This window comes from Oncorhynchus nerka, linkage group LG21 (assembly GCF_034236695.1).
Source record: "Oncorhynchus nerka isolate Pitt River linkage group LG21, Oner_Uvic_2.0, whole genome shotgun sequence".
Classification (NCBI taxonomy): domain Eukaryota; kingdom Metazoa; phylum Chordata; class Actinopteri; order Salmoniformes; family Salmonidae; genus Oncorhynchus; species Oncorhynchus nerka.
In genome coordinates this window covers 34,784,594-34,804,600 of record NC_088416.1, presented here as the reverse complement: position 1 = coordinate 34,804,600, position 20,007 = coordinate 34,784,594, and the positions used below count along the sequence as shown (strand labels likewise).

Here is a 20,007-nt window from a genome sequence, read left to right as displayed (position 1 = left end):
TGAAAACCTACAGGACGGTAGCGCTCCGGGAACAGGGTTGGAGAGCCCTGGTCTACATCTTTGGCTAAAAGCAACACAGTCACAGCAGGCTTTCAAGTAGTGATTCAATGACATCCTTTATCATTAGGACTCCACACAGAGCTCATGTTTGATTACTGAAACAACTGTTCCAGCAGCATCCAGTCACACACTGTATTGTAACCTACTGTGCTGTACCTGAGGAGGAGAGAACAGACAAACCACCCGTACATAACATGGGTGTTTGAATAAACCCTTAACTGTATGTGTGAAAATGATGAATTGCCAGAGCCATTTCCTATTTTGTATCAAACCTTTGATTGTGAGATGCCTGTTTGCTCAGAGTCTAGTTGCCAGAAGGATGGATCAAAGGGTTCAGCAGACATCCCTGTCATGAGTCAGAGGAATAAACCTCTTCATCCTGCCGCTCTGAAACTCCTCTATTCCCCTACAGGCAACATGAGAGAGTGATGCCTGTGGTTGGAATCAATACACGAGGCTACTAGAGAAAATACAGGTTTATTTTAAGACAGAGTGGATTTCTGTGGTAGTACATGTCACATCACAGTACTATGCTGTAGTCCTGGAGGGGAGATGATGTCTAAGTAGCTGTTGTAAAAATAGGCCCCAGTAGAACTTGTATACTGGTATACACACTCCCCTCCATATGTATTTGGACAGTTAAACATTTGTATTTGGCTCTATACTCCAGAATTTTGGGATTTGAGATGAAATGTTTCATATGAGGTGAAAGTACAACATGTCACCTTTTATTTGAGGGTATTCTCATATATATTCCTATCTGTTCTACAATTTAGAAATGAAAACACTATATGTATCTAGTCTCCCCCATGAGAATAAGTCAGTAGTATTTGGAAAAATTCACTTATAGCGTATTCAAATAGTCAAAAGTTTAGTATTTGGTCCCATTTCCTTGATTTGGTCCCATACAGTATTCCTTGATTTGGTCCCATACAGTATTCCTTGATTTGGTCCCATACAGTATTCCTTGATTTGGTCCCATACAGTATTCCTTGATTTGGTCCCATACAGTATTCCTTGATTAGATGTTTCTGAACACTTCTAAATGAATCCTGATAATGACATGATAAAGACAAATCATGAATGAATCATAAATAATGCCATTAGACTAAATAAGCATTGGGGGGGGGTATGATCTTTGTGCCCCATATCATTATTCACGATTAGCAATAATCATGGTAGCATCCACATGAAACATATGGGCACAAGACATTATTCACCATTCAGTTCCAAAACATAATCAGAAACACAACTAAAACTAACCACAAAAGCACCCAACAATTTATTAATTTGTAAAAACGTTTTACCCCTTTTTCTCACCAATTTCATGATATCCAATTGTTAGTTACAGTCTTGTCCCATCACCGCAACTCACGTACGATGTCATGCATCCTCCGAAACAGAACTCTGCCAAGCTGCACTGCTTCTTGACACTGCTCGCTTAACCTGGAAGCCAGCCGTAACAATGTATCGGAGGAAATAGCGTACAACTGGCGACCGTGTCAGCATGCATGCGCCCGGCCCACCACAGAAGTCCCTAGAGCACAATGGGACAAGGACATCCCGGCCGGCCAAACCCTCCCCTAACCCGGACGACACTGGGCCAATTGTGCGCCGCCTCATGGGTCTCCCGGTCGCAGCCGGCTGCCACACAACCCGGGTTCAAACCCGGGTCTGTAGTGACGCCTCAAGCACTGTGATGCAGTGCCTTTGAGTGCAGTGCCACTCGGGAGGCCAGCACCCAACACATTTGAAAAGTCACAAGCTTGATGTAGTCATTGTGTGCAAGGAAAATGGTACCAAATGCTAAACTTTTGACTTAAGTCCAAATACTTATGATTTCTTCAAATGACGAGATACATAAAGTGCTTTCATTTCCAAATGGCAAAACAGGTAATGTATGTATGAAAATACCCTCAAATAAAAGCTGGCATGCTGTACTTATCACTGAGTATACAGAACATTTTTGACATAAACTGACCAGGTGAATCCAGGTGAAAGCTATGATCCCTTATTATTATCACTAGTTAAATCCACTTCAATCAGTGTAGATGAAGGGGAGGAGTTTAATCCTTGAGACAATTGAGACATGGATTGTGTATGTGTGCCATTCAGAGGGTGAATGGGCAAGACAAAAAATGTTAGCGCCTTTGAACGGGGTATGGTAGCAGGTGCCAGGCGCACCAGTTTGTGTCAAGAACTGCAACGCTTCTGTGTTTTTCACGCTCAACAGTTTCCCGTGTGTATCAAGAATGGTCCACCGCCCAAAGGATATCCAGCCAACTTGACAAAACTGTGGGAAGCATTGGAGTCAACATGGGCCAGCATCCCTGTGGAACGCTTCTGACACCTTGTAGAGTCCATGCCCCGAAGAATTGAGGCTGTTCTAAGGGCAAGGGGACACACAAACACACACACACTCATATGTTTTTTTTGTGTTAAATTAAATTGTAATAGAGAGAAAAGTAATACGGTACCTTAGAAATATAGTAGAATGCTGTATCATGTCAAAATATGAAAAATACATTTTATAGAGTAAACAACATGATCATTTTAGAAAGTTTCTTATATTAGGATGGTGCAATGCATTTCTGACTATACACACTGTATTGTTTGGTCTATGTATTTTTCAATGTCTTTCTTGTACAGTAAGGATCAGTCACTGCATTAACAAATCATATAGATGAAGTGTATAAGAAAATGAGTCAGAAACCAAAACCAATACCAATATATGAATCTAAAACACTTATCCATGTGTACATATCCAGGATTTGTCTTGAAAATATTAAGGACATTTATATTGATGCTCCAGAAAGTCTGATGGTTGTTTTCAGACCTGAACAGTGGTCTAACATTGAGAAGAATCGTAGATCCAGCTATATGCCTCAATCCCCAACCAGTGGGAAAGGTAGGCACCATCTGTAATGGTACAATCCGACGGTCCAACTATCTTCCATTAATTTGGGATTGAGGCATACACTATATACTGTAATTATAGCTGGATATACACTACAGATGGCAAGACTCAACACTACATATGTTGACTCATCTGAACATTAGACCACTTTGTAAAACTGCCAAACTTTGTATTTAACTCAAATCAACATTTGCTGTTGTGTGATTCCTGAGCCCTTCCCTCTTGGTCTATCCACAGGTCTGAGATCAGATGAGTAGACAGGGTCGTTTCTTCACCTTGGTGGGCTGGGGGCACAGCACCGCTCGGATGGCCTCGTCAAAGACCGTCTTCAGCCCCCGCTGGGTCAGGGCAGAGCATTCCAGGTACTTCACCGAGTCTACCCAGAAAACACACAAAAGATGTATGAGGGACATGAAGAGGATAGACTGTTTATCTGGCATAATGCACGGCTGGCGGGCGATGGCTTGGGCGACATGAAATCTCCACAACTATGCGGTATAAGGACTAAGAGCAGAATACAAAGTGTTCCATTATACTGTACAGCTCTGTGAACGACAATCATTAAAATGACAGATAATCAATCAATCGCTGATTCAGTCATATCCAATCACAAACCCAGAGTGACCACTGTATATTTGACCACTGTATACCAATCATGGTAGATCTCTGATGCACGATCACTAATTCAGGATCCCAGAGACCTACATACCTATCTCTTTGGCTAGTGCTAAGCCTTGTGGGTAGGTGATGGGCGCTAGCTTCTTCTCCTTCAGCTTCTCAATGGTTTCCTTCTCGTCCCTCAGATCCAGCTTGGTGCCCACGAGGATGATGGGTGTGGAGGGGCAGTGGTGTCGTACCTCGGGGTACCACTAGAGGGAGCAAGCACACACACACAGAGTCGGTCAACATGGCCGCAGCAAAAGATACTGAATTACTTTTCACTTCCTTTTTGGTGATACAGCTCATCGTTAATTCTACCAAAGATAATCTATATTCTGACAAGATACTGGACTGACCGCTTTAATAATGAGAATAAATGTCCGCAAAGCGGACTGCAGACAGGAGGAGGCGGGGTCAGGCGGGAACATTCTAACCAATGAGAGGGCACATACACATGTGAACAACAGGCATAACTCCAAAATAAAATATTTTTTTCAAAGTTGCAGGAATGCAACATGTGTCCACTTATATCAGAACATTCATAACAACATAAACATTACAAAACGTCTATTCGATCAAATAAGGCTCCCGTAGCATATTAGAATTACATTTTTTTGTTGACGAAATTCGACACTCATTATAAAAATCCTTACTTGTGGACAGATTTTGTGGACAGAATTTGGGGCAGAGTCAAACCTCTCGCTTCGTCTCTTCCCCTCTGGTTCTACTACTGTATTATGGAGTAGCCAGTTAATGCAGAGGTTGATTCCTGGTATAGCTCCTCACACATAAAATCTAGGATACTCTGTCTATTACTATTATTATTATTACTACTATCATTACCGTCATTATTATTACACACTATTCAAATAAAATGGCTGCTCTCTTGTTTCTATCAGTCACTCAATGAAAAAGGAAGTTCCTTCTTCCGCATTGAGTGACTGATAGAAACAAGAGAGCAGTGTATGCTTTTGCAGAATAGGAAATGAATGCTTATGAATGACGTTAGTGAGTCACCTTCACTTATTTTAGTGTGCCTCTGTTCATTTGGAGGCCTTTCATCAGCTTCTCTGCTTAACACCTGGTTAACAGCTCTACGTATGTTTATACGTCAGTAATTATTGGCGTCTCTAATACAATATAGGATCCATCCTGCAAGCCATCATTAGCTGTTACAGCAGAGTGGAGGGAATGTCAAGGTTGAAAATGTTTCCTTTTTATAGAGCATGAATGTATAGTAATGAGAACAGTGACAGTGAAGCACGCACATACTGTATGCACACACACACATTTCAGGTATTTCACTGAGTCTACCGAGAAAACACACACACACACACACACACACACACACACACACACACACACACACACACACACACACACACACACACACACACACACACACTACATTCTGTGAGAAATGCATCAAGAATTCTCAGTACCATTGCACCAAGGTTTTTCTGCCTCTCGTGTCTGTCTCTCTTTCATTGCAGGGTAGCCATTATTTAGTCATCGTCTATGGGGACAAACGGCCACTCCTCTGCACTCTTTGGCCTTCCTGCCATCAAAACTTGACTGCCACACAAAGGACTCTCTGTGAGATCTCTGTGAGATCTACCCCAGTCCTTAGCTCCTTAGGGGGACTTAGCTCCTTAGGAGGACACATTGGAGAAGAGCAGCTTTACAATAAAAGGCTTTCACTATTCAGGAACTAAGGGGTTACCTCTGCCCTGACCCTACAGACTCTGTGGAAGAGAGATGAAAGGATGCTTCTCTATATACCAGGACAGGTAAGAGATGTCACTTTAACAAATACAACTTCCCAGCTTCCTACTAAGAAAGGCGATGGTGCCATGAGTTAAATCATCCCTAACTTCCATTGAGGCTGACTGGATTAAATGGAAACACATTCATTTGGTGGTGTAGCAATTCTGTGTTTTCGAAAATGGCACCTTTAGTTTACTAGTATCTCTCTGAAACTGAGTGAGGGAATTAGGTTCTGCTAGGTTAAGATATGAGTTGGCCAATACAGTGTTATGATAATGGAAGACATAAACCACAACACTTTTCTTGAGAAGCTTGGAGAGAAACTCAAGCTCCAACCATATACCCATGGCTAATTGATTATTGATCTCCTGCTGATCCAAAACGGTGATAGCAGTAGGAGGAGTACCGTGGCAATAATCAGAGATAACACGGGTCAATTGAATCTCCTTTTGACAGGCAAATACCAGAGTGACATGGATGGGTTAGTGTGAGTAACATGCTACATGGCTGTGACTCTGGCTGTGACTCTTCCCCCACACAGTCTGTAGCCTAACTTCCATGTTAAATAGATCCTAATGTCACCTGAAAGCCTGGTAATCTACTAAGGCGCCATTTGCATACATGGTCAATGTTACCATGGAGACTCTTTGGGAACATGCCATGAGAAAAACAGACTGAGAAAGATGGAGAGAGGAGGAAAAAACAACTAAAGAGGTTTGTTCTTTAAATGTGAAAAGCGGCAAACATTTGCATAAGGGCTGGAGAAGTGAGATTGCTATTGTTTGAAGCTAATCATAAATTAAAGGGCTGAGTAAAGTCCTTTGGGAAAGCAGTGCGATTCGAAACGGCACAAATTGGAATGGATTAACACTGGTCTTTTCAATAATTGCCAATAGCAAGAACACTTTTCTTTCCCCTCGTTCTTAGTTTGAGCACTTGAAATCTATGTAGTAAGAATAAATGACACATTAATACTTTCCAGCGACCTACCAGACCTGCCTTCAGACCACTCTGGACCATATTAGGGTTGTTTTGACAATGTCATATCAAGTAAAGCAGATTTATCAAACTTCATTGTCTTTTGACCTCCACTGCTCTTGATATAATGCTGTCCTCTCCAACACTTCCCAAACTAATCAGCTCAATTCAAATGGTTGACAGTGAAGTCAGAGGAGTCAGACACTTACCTGTCATTTCTTTACATTTTATTTATTTAATTTAACCTTATTTAACTAGGAAAGTCAGTTAAGAACAAATTCTTATTTACAATGACAGCCTACCAAAAGGCAAAAGGCCTCCTGTGTGGACGGGGGCCTGAGATTAAAAATAAAAATAAATACAATATAAATATAGGACAAAACACACATCACAACGAGAGACAACACAACACTACATAAAGGGAGAATAAAGACAACAACATAGCAAGGCAGCAACACATGACAACACAGCATGGTAGCAACACAACATAACAACAACATGGTAGCAACACAAAATGGTAGCAGCACAAAACATGGTACAAACATTATTGGGCACAGACAACAGCACAAAGGGCAAGAAGGTAGAGACAACAATACATCACACAAAGCAGCCACAACTGGCAGTAAGACTGTCCATGATTGAGTCTTTGAATGAAGAGATTGAGATAAAACTGTCCAGTTTGAGTGTTTGTTGCAGCTCGTTCCAGTCGCTAGTTGCAGCGAACTGAAAAGAGGAGTGACCCAGGGATGTGTGTGCTTTGGGGACCTTTAACACAATGTGAATGGTGTTGTATGAGGAGGATGAGGGCTGCAGTAGATATCTCAGATAGGGGGGAGTGAGGCCTAAGAGGGTTTTTATAAATAAGCATCAACCAATGGGTCTTGCGACGGGTATACAGAGATGACCAGTTTACAGAGGTATATAGAGTGCAGTGATGTGTCCTATAAGGAGCATTGGTGGCAAATCTGATGGCCGAATGGTAAAGAACACCTAGCCGCTCGAGTGCACCCTTACCTGCGGATCTATAAATTACGTCTCTGTAATCTAGTATGGGTAGGATGGTCATCTGAATCAGGGTTACTTTGGCAGCTGGGGTGAAAGAGGAGCGATTACGATAGAAGAAATAAAGTCTAGATTTAACTTCAGCCTGCAGCTTTCATATGTGCTGAGAGAAGGACAGTGAACCATCTAGCCATACTCCTAAGTACTTCTATGAGGCTCTAAACCCTCAGAGGTAGTAATAACACCTGTGGGAGGAGGGGAATTCTTCTTACCAAACCACATGGCCTTTGTTTTGGAGGTGTTCAGAACAGGGTTAAGGGTAGAGAAAGCTAGTTGGACACTTAGAAAGATTTGTTGTATAGCATTTAACACAACATCCGTGGAGGGGCCATCTCAGTATAAGACTGTATCATCTGCATATAAATGGATGAGAGAGCTTCCTACGAGCTATGTTTTGATGTAAATTGAGAAGAGCGTGGAGCCTAGGATCAAGCCTTTATACACTGCACTCTTTGAGAGAGGTAGTTAGCAAACCAGGCCAAAGACCCCTCAGAGACACCAATACTCCTTAGCCGGCCAACAAGAATGGAATGGTCTACCGTATCAAAAGCTTTGGCCATGTCAATAAAAATTGCAGCACAATATTGCTTAGAATCAAGGGCAATGGTGAAATCATTGAGGACCTTTAAGGTTGCAATGACACATCCCTAACATGAGCAGAAACCAGATTGCATACCTGAGAGGATAATATAGACATAAAGAAAGCCAGTCAGCTGATTATTGACAAGTTTTTCCAACACTTTTGATAAACAGGGCAAAATAGAAACATGCCTATAAAGATTAGGATCAGCTTGATCTTCCCCTTTAAATAAAGGACGAACCATGGCAGCCTTCCAAGCAATGAGAACCTCCCCAGAAAGGAGAGAAAGGTTAAAAAGGCCGGAGATAGGCTTGGTGATGATAGGGGCAGCAACCTTAAAGAAGAAAGGGTCTAAACCATCTAACTCTGTCAAGTTTAAGGAACTCCTTTAGCACCTCGGACTCAGTAACCGCCTGCAGGGAGAAACTTTGTAGCGGGGCAGAAAAGAGGGAGAAGCATCGGGGATAGTCGCATTAGAAGGGATGGGAGATGAGGAAATATTGGATGGGCAAGGAGGTATATCTGAGTCAAATAGGAATCCTGACTTAATGAAGTGGTAATTAAAGAGCTCAGCCATGTGCTTCTTGTCAGTAGAAACCACATCATCAACATTAAGGGACATGGGCAGCTGTGAGGAGGAGGGTTTATTCTCCAGTTCTTTAACCATTTTCCAGAACTTTTTGACAAAGCCTATGGCTGAGGCAATGGTATGAGAAGAAGCAACAATAAAAGTGTTTGAAAAGGGTAACGTTTGGCAGGCTTTTTTTGTGATATTATAGCTCTTTGATGTGAATTAAACTTCTATAGTAGTGTGTCAGTTTAAAACCCATGACTTCTGGAGAGATGGAGATGGAGAGACAGGATGGGACAATTACTATCTTCTCCTTTCCATCAGAACGGCAGTAGAGCGATAGAGGGCTCAAGGACAGCTTCGTTCAGCAGTAGCTGAGAGCTGCCAAGGTGACATGTGAACTGTGTGCCCCGTGCAGTGAAAAGACACAGACCCTGACAGTTACCTGGGGGAGTAGGTCGAGGTCTCATCGTGCATTAGGCGAGTTAAGTTCACATGGGACATCCATGTTTGACTCCGTTAAAGAAGAGATGATTACTTCTCTCTGACGTAAACCTGAATGAATATGATTTCTATTGATGAACTATATCCTATCCAAATGGAGTGAGGTTCATTGGAATCCAACGGGATGCAAGGTGCTACCTGAATAGATGTGCTGTTCTAGTCCTTGGATTTGAAATATTTTATTTATGACTGTCTGACTGAAGCGACTAAAACCATGGCCTCTGCAACAATAGCTGAAAGCAGCAGATCACAAAACAACTATTGACAATAGCATTACTCAGACATAGTTCAAATAGACAAATATTCATTGTCCATTGGAATATATCCTATTACTGTACCGTAAATGCCAGAATCTGCAATATGTTTGTTTTATTATACGGTACACTTGGATGTTCTATTGAAAGCAGGTAAACCAGAGTAGCCTATCCTTTTTAAATTGATTGATTTCTCTGTGTTTAGACTCACTTCATTATCTTAATCTTGACAGGCATTTTATAGATTAACTGGCATTCTACTGTTTTCCTGCTCTGTCCATCAACCCCCTCTGTATTACTGACAGATGATGGCCCATCTATATTCACAGAAAGGTAAGCACATCTCAATACCCCTGTGCTTTAGGAGTGATCAACAGTATTGACACGTTAATCTCTCCGTATAGTAATCTATAATGTATGCTGCATACTGCAGCTCTTGGGGATGGCACTGTGTCAATCAACGCCAATCAACACCTACATGATGAGACCAAAGTCCTCCGCTATCCCAGAGGAAAACACCGTCGGCGGATCAAATAGAATATGTGTGTATTGCATACTATATGTACCTATACACTGTAGCACAACAGCCATGAAGATCACACAGCATCCACTCACCTTGGCTCTGACGTTCTCAAAGGATGCTGGGCTCACCAGAGAGAAACAGATGAGGAACACATCCTAGGGGACAAACATAGTGCCTGATCAATGGTAGTATTAAAGGTGTAGGGAGATGTTGATGTTGTAAACAGATTAGATCTAGTGATTCATATATGGTCATTGGTCAGTGAAGGTGTAGGGAGATGTTGATGTTGTAAACAGATTAGATCTAGTGATTCATACATGGTCATTGGTCAGTGAAGGTGTAGGGAGATGTTGATGTTGTAAACAGATTAGATCTAGTGATTCATACATGGTCATTGGTCAGTGAAGGTGTAGGGAGATGTTGATGTTGTAAACAGATTAGATCTAGTGATTCATACATGGTCATTGGTCAGTGAAGGTGTAGGGAGATGTTGATGTTGTAAACAGATTAGATCTAGTGATTCATATATGGTCATTGGTCAGTGAAGGTGTAGGGAGATGTTGATGTTGTAAACAGATTAGATCTAGTGATTCATATAGTGTATATGGTCATTGGTCAGTGAAGGTGTAGGGAGATGTTGATGTTGTAAACAGATTAGATCTAGTGATTCATACATGGTCATTGGTCAGTGAAGGTGTAGGGAGATGTTGATGTTGTAAACAGATTAGATCTAGTGATTCATACATGGTCATTGGTCAGTGAAGGTGTAGGGAGATGTTGATGTTGTAAACAGATTAGATCTAGTGATTCATACATGGTCATTGGTCAGTGAAGGTGTAGGGAGATGTTGATGTTGTAAACAGATTAGATCTAGTGATTCATACATGGTCATTGGTCAGTGAAGGTGTAGGGAGATGTTGATGTTGTAAACAGATTAGATCTAGTGATTCATACATGGTCATTGGTCAGTGAAGGTGTAGGGAGATGTTGATGTTGTAAACAGATTAGATCTAGTGATTCATACATGGTCATTGGTCAGTGAAGGTGTAGGGAGATGTTGATGTTGTAAACAGATTAGATCTAGTGATTCATATATGGTCATTGGTCAGTGAAGGTGTAGGGAGTAATACATGTGGTTGTACTGAAGGTTAGAAAGGTGTATCAGAGTAGTAGAAGACGTGGGGTCCGAAATTATTGACTCTTTTGATAAATATGAGCGATAATGACTATATAAAATGTAGTATGCAAATACTGAACTACATTGTGTGCTCCAAACAACGTGGAAATGATATTATTTTATGCTAATACAATTGCTCAAAGAGATTTAGTTTAACTAGTAATATTATGTTTTTCTCAAAAAAGTAGTCGTCAAATTTAATGACACCCCTAAAGATTCTTATAAATAAAGTAGTCAACAGCTTACATCCTGAATGAATCGTGAATAATGATGAATGAGAAAGTTACAGAGGGTCAAAGATCATACCCCCAAGACATGCTAACCTCTCGCCATTACCAATAACAGGGGAGGTTAGCATGTAATATCATACCCCCAAGACATGCTAACCTCTCACCATTACCAATAACAGGGGAGGTTAGCATGTTTTGGGGCTATGATTTTTGACCCTCTGTAACTTTCTCATTCATCATTATTCACAATTCATTCAGGATTATTCATAATCATGGCAGCATCCATTATTAATTGGACAGTATACAGTCATTACTGCTCATCTTTATCAAGGGTGTCAATAAGACCCCACTGTATATCATTTGTAATAGAGATTCTGTATGTGTGTTACCGTCTGAGGATAGGACAGAGGTCTGAGTCTGTCATAGTCCTCCTGTCCTGCTGTATCCCACAGTCCCAGGTTCACTGGCTTACTGTCCACCATCACATTGGCTGAGTAGTTATCAAACCTGCAAGACAAATGAGTCCATTACATCTAGAACATATCACAGTGAAAAACCTTACACAGAATATACAGTATACAGTTTATTAGGTACACCACCCCGTTCACGAAAATGGATCGCTCCTACAGACAGTGAGTCACATGGTCATGGCTTGCAATATAAAGCAGGCAGACAGACATCAAGACAACTTGAATCCATGGACCCATCCTGCCTGGTGTTAACAGTACTGGTGTGGGGAATGTTTTCCTGGCACACGTTAGGTCCCTTGACAACAATTGAGCAACAATTGAACGCCATGCCCCAAAGAATTCAGGCTGTTCTGAAGGTAAAGTGGGGTCCGACCCGGTACTAGATAGTGTACCTAATAAACGGGCCACTGAGTGTATACAAACTGCATACCATAGGTGTTTGTGAAAGTAAAGTCAATATCTAGCATACCAATCCCTATAATTATTGTGAATATAATATTATTTCCTATTTCTGGTTATTGGTTGCATTATGTATGATGTTTGTCCATTCAGCCCACACATTTGTCACTGTACCAGCCATATCATGTCCACTGTGTCTGTCTGTGGTCCAGTACTTACACTGTGGGGATGTACTCTCCAGGGAAGGCGTTGGTTGTGTAGCTGATGAGCAGACATGTCTTTCCCACAGCACTGAAACAGACTTTGGGCAATCAGTTGTGTGCCAACACATACACACACATTTTCTTGCTGCAATAGCACATTGACACACTCTCGTGCGCACGAGCACGAGCACACACACACACACACACACACACACACACACACACACACACACACACACACACACACACACACACACACACACACACACACACACACACACACACACACACACACACACACAGCCACACCTTTACTCTAGCACACACAGAGAGAACCTATAGTCATTACAGTGTAGCTGCCAGCTGTCAGAGTAACTCCCTTCTCTTACAAAAAAAAACACGTCAAATACTGTAGCTGTTTTCATATTGAGGTAAAATTTCACAAATGAAACCATATTAATTTTCTACTCAGTTAGAATTGCATTTTCACGTGTGAAAAACATTCACACTAACAATGTTTGTTAACAAAGTTAATGTAAACAAACACTGTATAAGCCTAATAATATGGTTAAAACTATCATTTTGATAGCATGGATGGTCAGTCCTCGCATCCATAGTGTAGTCTATGGATTTGAAAGTGGTTGCGTTTCTCCAGTCCCATCCCTCAGCGTTTTACCGAAACTGTGGTGGGGAGGACACCTCAAATCAAATCACCTGTTAATGTTTCAATTAAGGATTGCTGCTTTAAACTCCTTAGTTTAGATTAGTAGTGTTACTACATGGTGCCATTCTCCAGTGAGTGAGTTACTTTTGTCCCATTAATATCAAGCAAAACTTCTGAAGTCAAGAACAAAATTCTTAATATTGCAAAGAAAAGTAATGATATTGAAAGCAAAACATAAATCCAAGAGTATTTGATAGCAAAAAAAAATATTGCAAGGAAAAAAATGTCAAAGCGAGGGAAAATGAATTGTAAATGGATTAAATTAAATTAAACAATTCTACCTATTTTTGGTTATGTTACCCTGGCTTTTGCTTTCACTGGATTTTGAAATCTCATACTTGAGTAAATGTAAAGATACCTGAATAGAAAATTACTCAAGTAAAAGTGAAAGTCACCCAGTAAAATACTACTTGAGTAAAAGTCTAAAAGTATTTGGTTTGAAATATACTTAAGTATCAAAAGTAAATGTAGTTGCTAAAATATACTTAAGCATCAAAAGTAAAAGTATGAATCCTTTTAAAAAGTACTTATATTAAGCAAACCATATGGCACAATGTTTTTCATATTTTTCATTTATGGATAGCCAGGGACACACGCTAACGCTAAGACATAATTTAAAAACAAAGCATTTGTGTTTACTGAGTCCGCCAGATCAGAGGCAGTAGAGATGACCAGGGATGTTCTCTTGATAAGTGTGCGAATTGAACCGTTTTCTATCCTGCTAAGCATTCAGAATGTAACAAGTACTTTTGGGTGTCAGGGAAAGGTATGGAGTAAAAAGTACATAATCTTCTTTAGGAATGTAGTGAAGTAAAAGTAAAAGTTGTAAAAAATATAAATAGTAAAGTGAAGTACAGATACCCCAAAACACTACTTAAGTAGTACTTTAAAGTATTTTTACTTAAGTACTATATGCCACTGCTTTTTCTTGTTGCAAGTTTTGGCACATTCATTCCAGCAGGATAGCAACCTGCAAGCAGACAGGTTTGCTGAGCAGAGTCGGTCCTGGTCCGTCCATGGATGGGAGACCAGACGCAGATGGAAGTGGTGAGAAAGGTTTTCTTTTTTTTAAGGGTTGGCTGCCTTAATATGGTAAGAAACGTAAAATTGCAGATTACGTCAATTCTTTAAATGTTTCTTGTTTGGAAAGCTTCCACCATATTTTCGACAGAATACCATCATTAAATTCAGCTTGGTGTCTATCATTGTCCACTCCCACTCATGATAAAATGGTACAACAACAGCACGCCAACTCATTTTTGGGATTTTACCTATGCAAAGAAGATGCCAATATACTGTCCTTATTGCTTGCAGTATGATGAATGGCCATAGACATTCTAACTATGTCAAATGTGCTGAATGAACAGCATGATGGGGCCTGGCTTCTTTCAAACTTGCCTACATTATGAGAAGCAATAATCCGCTTTCTCTAGCTTCTTGTCAGTGTTCTAAAACACAGTCAAGGTTTTTGCAGTAAAATTCCAATAAGAAGCACGCACCTGCATGTACAGACAGGAGGGAAGGAATGCTAGTCTGAGGAGTGCTCCCAGAGTTACATTTTTAGGGCAAGGTTAGAAAGTGACACCCCGGGCTATACGTAGGCAGGCTACCATCAGCTTCTTCTACAGATTGGCTCCACCTTGAACATCATTAGGTTAGCATTCAAGGTTGGGTAGAAGAAACCTGATAGATGCAATTGAAAAGAACCGGAGAAACATTCATAGTTTATACCCTTGTGGAAGACATGATTAGTAATAACTTACTGTATATTATATTAGGTGGCAAGAAGCAGTTATGTCCACACTAACTGAAGTCAAGAGAGAGAGAGAAAGAGAGGTGACATGAGAGAGAGAGAGAGAGAGAGAGAGAGAGGTGATATGAGAGAGAGACGTGATATGAGATAGAGAGAGAGAGAGAGAGACAGAGAGGTGATATGAGAGAGAGACATGATATGAGATAGAGAGAGAGAGAGAGAGAGAGAGAGAGAGAGAGAGAGGTGATATGAGAGTGAGATACAGGGTAGTGTGATAGTGTCTGTTTCTCTCTCTCAGTGGTGAGTTAGTGTGTCATTGAGCGGTCTGTATCTCTGCTACCCTCTGACTCACACACACATGCTGTTGACTGTGGTCTAAGTGTAGGGGCCCCGTGCTTCCTACTCTCCACCTGCTCCTCCTGCATGAGGCTCCCTCTCTCTTCATACCCCCACACAAAAATGAACAAGGGGCAGGGGTGGATGGAAGCCCTGAATCCAATGATGGCATTGTGATAACTTACTACATGAACCTGATGGAACCATGTGAAATGCTATATTCTATGGTGCATCTGAAAGGTACTCCTTTTAACAGGGCAATTACTTTTCAACTCAAAGTTCTACAACGGAACAAAAGACTAAAAAGTGCCAATCATGCTACAGTAGTTCAAAGTTACAGCACATGAATGCTTTTCAATGATACTTCATGGTGGGAATCCAACATATACCGCATCTGACTTCAAAGACCAACCTAATTACCACTGGCTGGGCAGAGTTCATTTTAAATGCTCTCACTTCTCACTTAGTCAGAAGGCCTAAAACAAAAAACAACCGAGGAGGATATAGATGTCAAAATCCCACTTACACCTAAATGCCACACTCCAGAAGGAAGTTGTTGGCCTATTTGTGTCCTATTTTGTTTCTGTCACCTCTGCCTTGATGTAGCCTACAGGCATAAACATATCTATGTTCCCCACGTATACATACTGTATGACTGCATTCAAACAAGTAAGCCATCACAGTTTCAAAGCTATTCAAGTCTAATGATCTACAGGGGTTCTCCACATAGGGGGACCGGGATGTCAGAGTTGGCAGGAGGCAGGGCGGTGACACTGAGTGACAGTCAAGACGATAGGGGCATAGAACCTCTCATGAAGTGTACCTTTGTAAAGTATTTATCTTTGTCTGTCATTCTCTCTCTCTCTTTCTTTCTTTCTCTCTCTCTCTCTCTCTCTCTCTCTCTCTCTCTCTCTCTCTGTGAAAAGTTTGGACAACCACTCCCTCTCTGTTTCACTTCTCTCTCTTTCTCTTCTCTTTCTCTCCAGTTAATGTCACCTCTACCAGCTCTTACTGACACCGACCCATGGGCCCCCTCTCTTTCCATGTACTGTAACCAGCATCCTCACCCACTGAGCACTAACTGACACTGGACGTCGATGGAAGTTGAAAAGTTGCTTCATTTTGTTAGTCCGACCTGGCCTTAATTTTAACATCCACAGACGTCTGGACCGGCCTTAATTTGGCCCAAACATAGACATGCATGACTGGTTCAAAAGTTTGGACAGCAGAGTACAGTACAGTTCAGTACAGTACAGTACAGTAAATAATAGTTGAGTATAGTCCAGTACAGTACAGTACAGTAAATAATAGTTGAGTATAGTCCAGTACAGTACAGTACAGTACAGTACAGTAAATAATAGTTGAGTATAGTCCAGTACAGTACAGTAAATAATAGTTGAGTATAATTCAGCACAGCACAGTAAATAATAGTTGAGTATAGTCCAGTACAGTACAGTACAGTAAATAATAGTTGAGTATAGTTCAGTACAGTACAGTAAATAATAGTTGAGTATCGTTCAGTACAGTACAGTAAATAATAGTTGAGTATAGTTCAGTACAGTACAGTAAATAATAGTTGAGTATAGTTCAGTACAGTACAGTACAGTAAATAATAGTTCAGTATAGTTCAGTACAGTACAGTACAGTAAATAATAGTTGAGTATAGTCCACTACAGTACAGTACAGTAAATAATAGTTGAGTATAGTTCAGCACAGTACAGTACAGTAAATAATAGTTGAGTATAGTTCAGTACAGTACAGTACAGTAAATAATAGTTGAGTATAGTTCAGCACAGTACAGTACTGTAAATAATAGTTGAGTATAGTTCAGTACAGTACAGTAAATAATAGTTGAGTATAGTCCAGTACAGTAAATAATAGTTGAGTATAATTCAGCACAGCACAGTAAATAATAGTTGAGTATAGTCCAGTACAGTACAGTAAATAATAGTTGAGTATAGTCCAGTACAGTACAGTACAGTAAATAATAGTTGAGTATAGTTCAGCACAGTACAGTACAGTAAATAATAGTTGAGTATAGTTCAGTACAGTACAGTAAATAATAGTTGAGTATAGTTCAGTACAGTACAGTACAGTAAATAATAGTTGAGTATAGTTCAGTACAGTACAGTAAATAATAGTTGAGTATAGTTCAGTACAGTACAGTACAGTAAATAATAGTTGAGTATAGTTCAGTACAGTACAGTAAATAATAGTTGAGTATAGTTCAGCACAGTACAGTACAGTAAATAATAGTTGAGTATAGTTCAGTACAGTACAGTAAATAATAGTTGAGTATAGTTCAGTACAGTACAGTAAATAATAGTTGAGTATAGTTCAGTACAGTACAGTAAATAATAGTTGAGTATAGTTCAGTACAGTACAGTAAATAATAGTTGAGTATAGTTCAGCACAGTACAGTACAGTAAATAATAGTTGAGTATAGTTCAGTACAGTACAGTAAATAATAGTTGAGTATAGTTCAGTACAGCACAGTACAGTAAATAATAGTTGAGTATAGTTCAGTACAGTACAGTAAATAATAGTTGAGTAAAGGTGACTGTGTTACAGGTGGCAGCTGTGCAGTTCCTTTATTAACCATGAGACTGTGCAGACAGAGTGCACCACAGACTAAAGAGGAACTTCAAAACTAAAACTGGAGGATAAAAGCAGCATAACAGAACTTCTCTTTTACAAAACGAGAAGAGGTTTAACGAACAGAGAACAGGAGAAGGCTGCTCTGACCTCACTGACTGCTGTCTCTCTGTGTCTTTGTAAATGTTCTCTTTAATTGAGGCCCTCATTACCACCATCTCCTCTCTCCTACAGACATTACACCCACGGATCCCAATCTCCAGCTAGCATCTCAGCATCCATTTTGTCTTTTTCAACTTGTCACCAATCTTGCATACACTCCAAAAGGGTTCTTCGGCTGTCCCCATAGGAGAACCCTTTTGGGTTCCACTTAGAACCCTCTGTGGAAAGGGTTTTTACATCAGTAACCAAAAGGGTTCTCCTATGGGACAACAGTATAACCGTTTTAGGTTCTAGATAGCACCTTTTTTTCTAAGAGTGTAGGCACTTCCTTTCTGTCTTCTGAATTCAGTGTGTATTGCTACACTGTCTCTTCCTTATTGATTTAAGGGCTGTTGAACAATGTCATTATCAAGTCATCATACATTCCTCAACCTGATGTTAAAACTGAACATGCAAATTAGGAATTAAAAGTGTTAATTGTGTGGCCTGTTTTACAATTAGAGGTTTGCTCTACTGGGAAGTGCCTGCCTTGAGGGCATCATTATGTTGTTGTATTGACTCTGTGATAAAGACCTATTGAGCTTCTGGACATCAAGGTTAATACTGTACACAAAAGGACTGTTACTTAAAAGTATTAGTTCTTTGTCTAGCTAATACAGATTAGAACAAGGTTAGATTGTTCTGTGGCACCTTTGACAACTTTACCCCCCTCATGTCTATCAAGCTGACAGAACACAGCTATGAGGAAGTTATGAAAAGTGCAAACTGCATACAATAACCTCATCATTAAGAGTATGACAACCAAATTGAGATAAAAAGTACATACATTCCACATTACTGCAGCTCCCACGTGCAATATGAAACTAATTAATTCAGAAAAAAACTGAAATTGTCTCTTGACACAAGAATGTGTAGTACAATAAACAGAGAAAAAAAATCATCTCCCAATTAATAGACAATTGAAAGAAGGCTAAATAGAGTTTTTCTAAATGTCCACTTTTTAACACACCCAAATCCAAGTAGCCTACCAGTTGTTGAACTGCGCGCATACATAATTTAAAGAACTTACCCATCTCCAACCACCACACACTTGATGGCTTGCATTTTCCAGGGGCTGATTTAACAACTTGTGAGTTTACACTTAGTAGGCAAGACAACAATGTAGAATCAGGTACAGTACAGGAAATACGTTTGCCTATCTTATCTTACCCACCGCCTCGACTCTCGCGTTTACTCTTGCGCAGAGCAGTTGAATGCAGCGAAGTTTATCATTGGGTCTACTGAAGCACATCTCTCATAGCAGGAAGTTGGCCTATGTGAAACTGTAATATTAATGTCCTTCAAATTTGATTAACAAAATGCTCAGTGAAGCTTTCAGAAGCTGACATTATGACTCCCACTGACATTTGAGCATATCTAGGCTATGACTTTATTGTCCCAACGCGAACACACTTTTTTTCACCTAGGCTATGACAGTGTTATGCACTTCCGTTTTATTTTCACTAGATGGTGCCCTATATCAAGAAACTGGGCGCAGCGTTTGACAAGTAGCCTATACTCACACAAGTTATATAAACGGCGGACAACTAGCCTTTACTCACAGAAGTTCTATGTTTATTGTTGCAGAAATCTGTAAATGAACATGAAAAATATGAAAAGGCTGCTTTTAGGCCTAGCTAAGAAATAGTCCGTGAATTATATAATTTCACCTTTGATGCCTAGGGGTGCGTTCGTAAAATGTGCTCTTGTTATCTTTTCCGATTTCAGATCACTCGTCTGAGTGTGCAGTAGTGCAGAATAACTGATGAATTTACGAACATGCATCACCCTTTGAATATGACCGGTTTCGGCAACAACAAAAAAACGTAATTAAATTGTTGCAATCAGCACAGTTAGTCGCGAACGCTCGAGAAAACATGAAAACAGCCTAACCAGCTCTGCTAGGGCGAGTAAAATGGTCAGATTGAGGTGTTCTCTCGTTCATTTCTGGAAGTAGCCAGCAAGCTAGCCAACTTTAGCCTATTAGCTTGGGTGCTTGACTGCCATTGTGAGGTCAGAACACTCGGATCAACCCTACTCCTT

The 20,007-nt window shown here is 40.3% G+C and overlaps 1 protein-coding gene across 1 annotated transcript; it reads right to left on the bottom strand.

Annotated features, from left to right (window-relative positions):
- Positions 1-518: 518 nt before the first annotated feature.
- Positions 519-19,152, bottom strand: rac2 (Rac family small GTPase 2). The gene is made up of 6 exons (XM_029625725.2): positions 18,995-19,152; positions 12,372-12,443; positions 11,673-11,790; positions 9,969-10,031; positions 3,687-3,846; positions 519-3,353 (listed from the first exon to the last, which is right to left on the bottom strand). Exons 1-6 carry the CDS (start codon positions 19,027-19,029, stop codon positions 3,223-3,225), a joined length of 579 nt encoding a protein of 192 aa, XP_029481585.1. The 5' UTR covers positions 19,030-19,152; the 3' UTR covers positions 519-3,222.
- Between the last annotated feature and the right edge of the window lie 855 nt (positions 19,153-20,007).

Coding starts and splice junctions, on each gene's coding strand:
- rac2 (XM_029625725.2), bottom strand. CDS start 19,029: ATGCAAGCCATCAAGTGTGTGGTGGTTGGAGATGG. Junction 3,847..9,968: donor TTGAGAACGTCAGAGCCAAG/GTGAGTGGATGC, acceptor TGCTCCCTCTAG/TGGTACCCCGAGGTACGACA. Junction 3,354..3,686: donor AGCACTAGCCAAAGAGATAG/GTATGTAGGTCT, acceptor TTTTCTGGGTAG/ACTCGGTGAAGTACCTGGAA.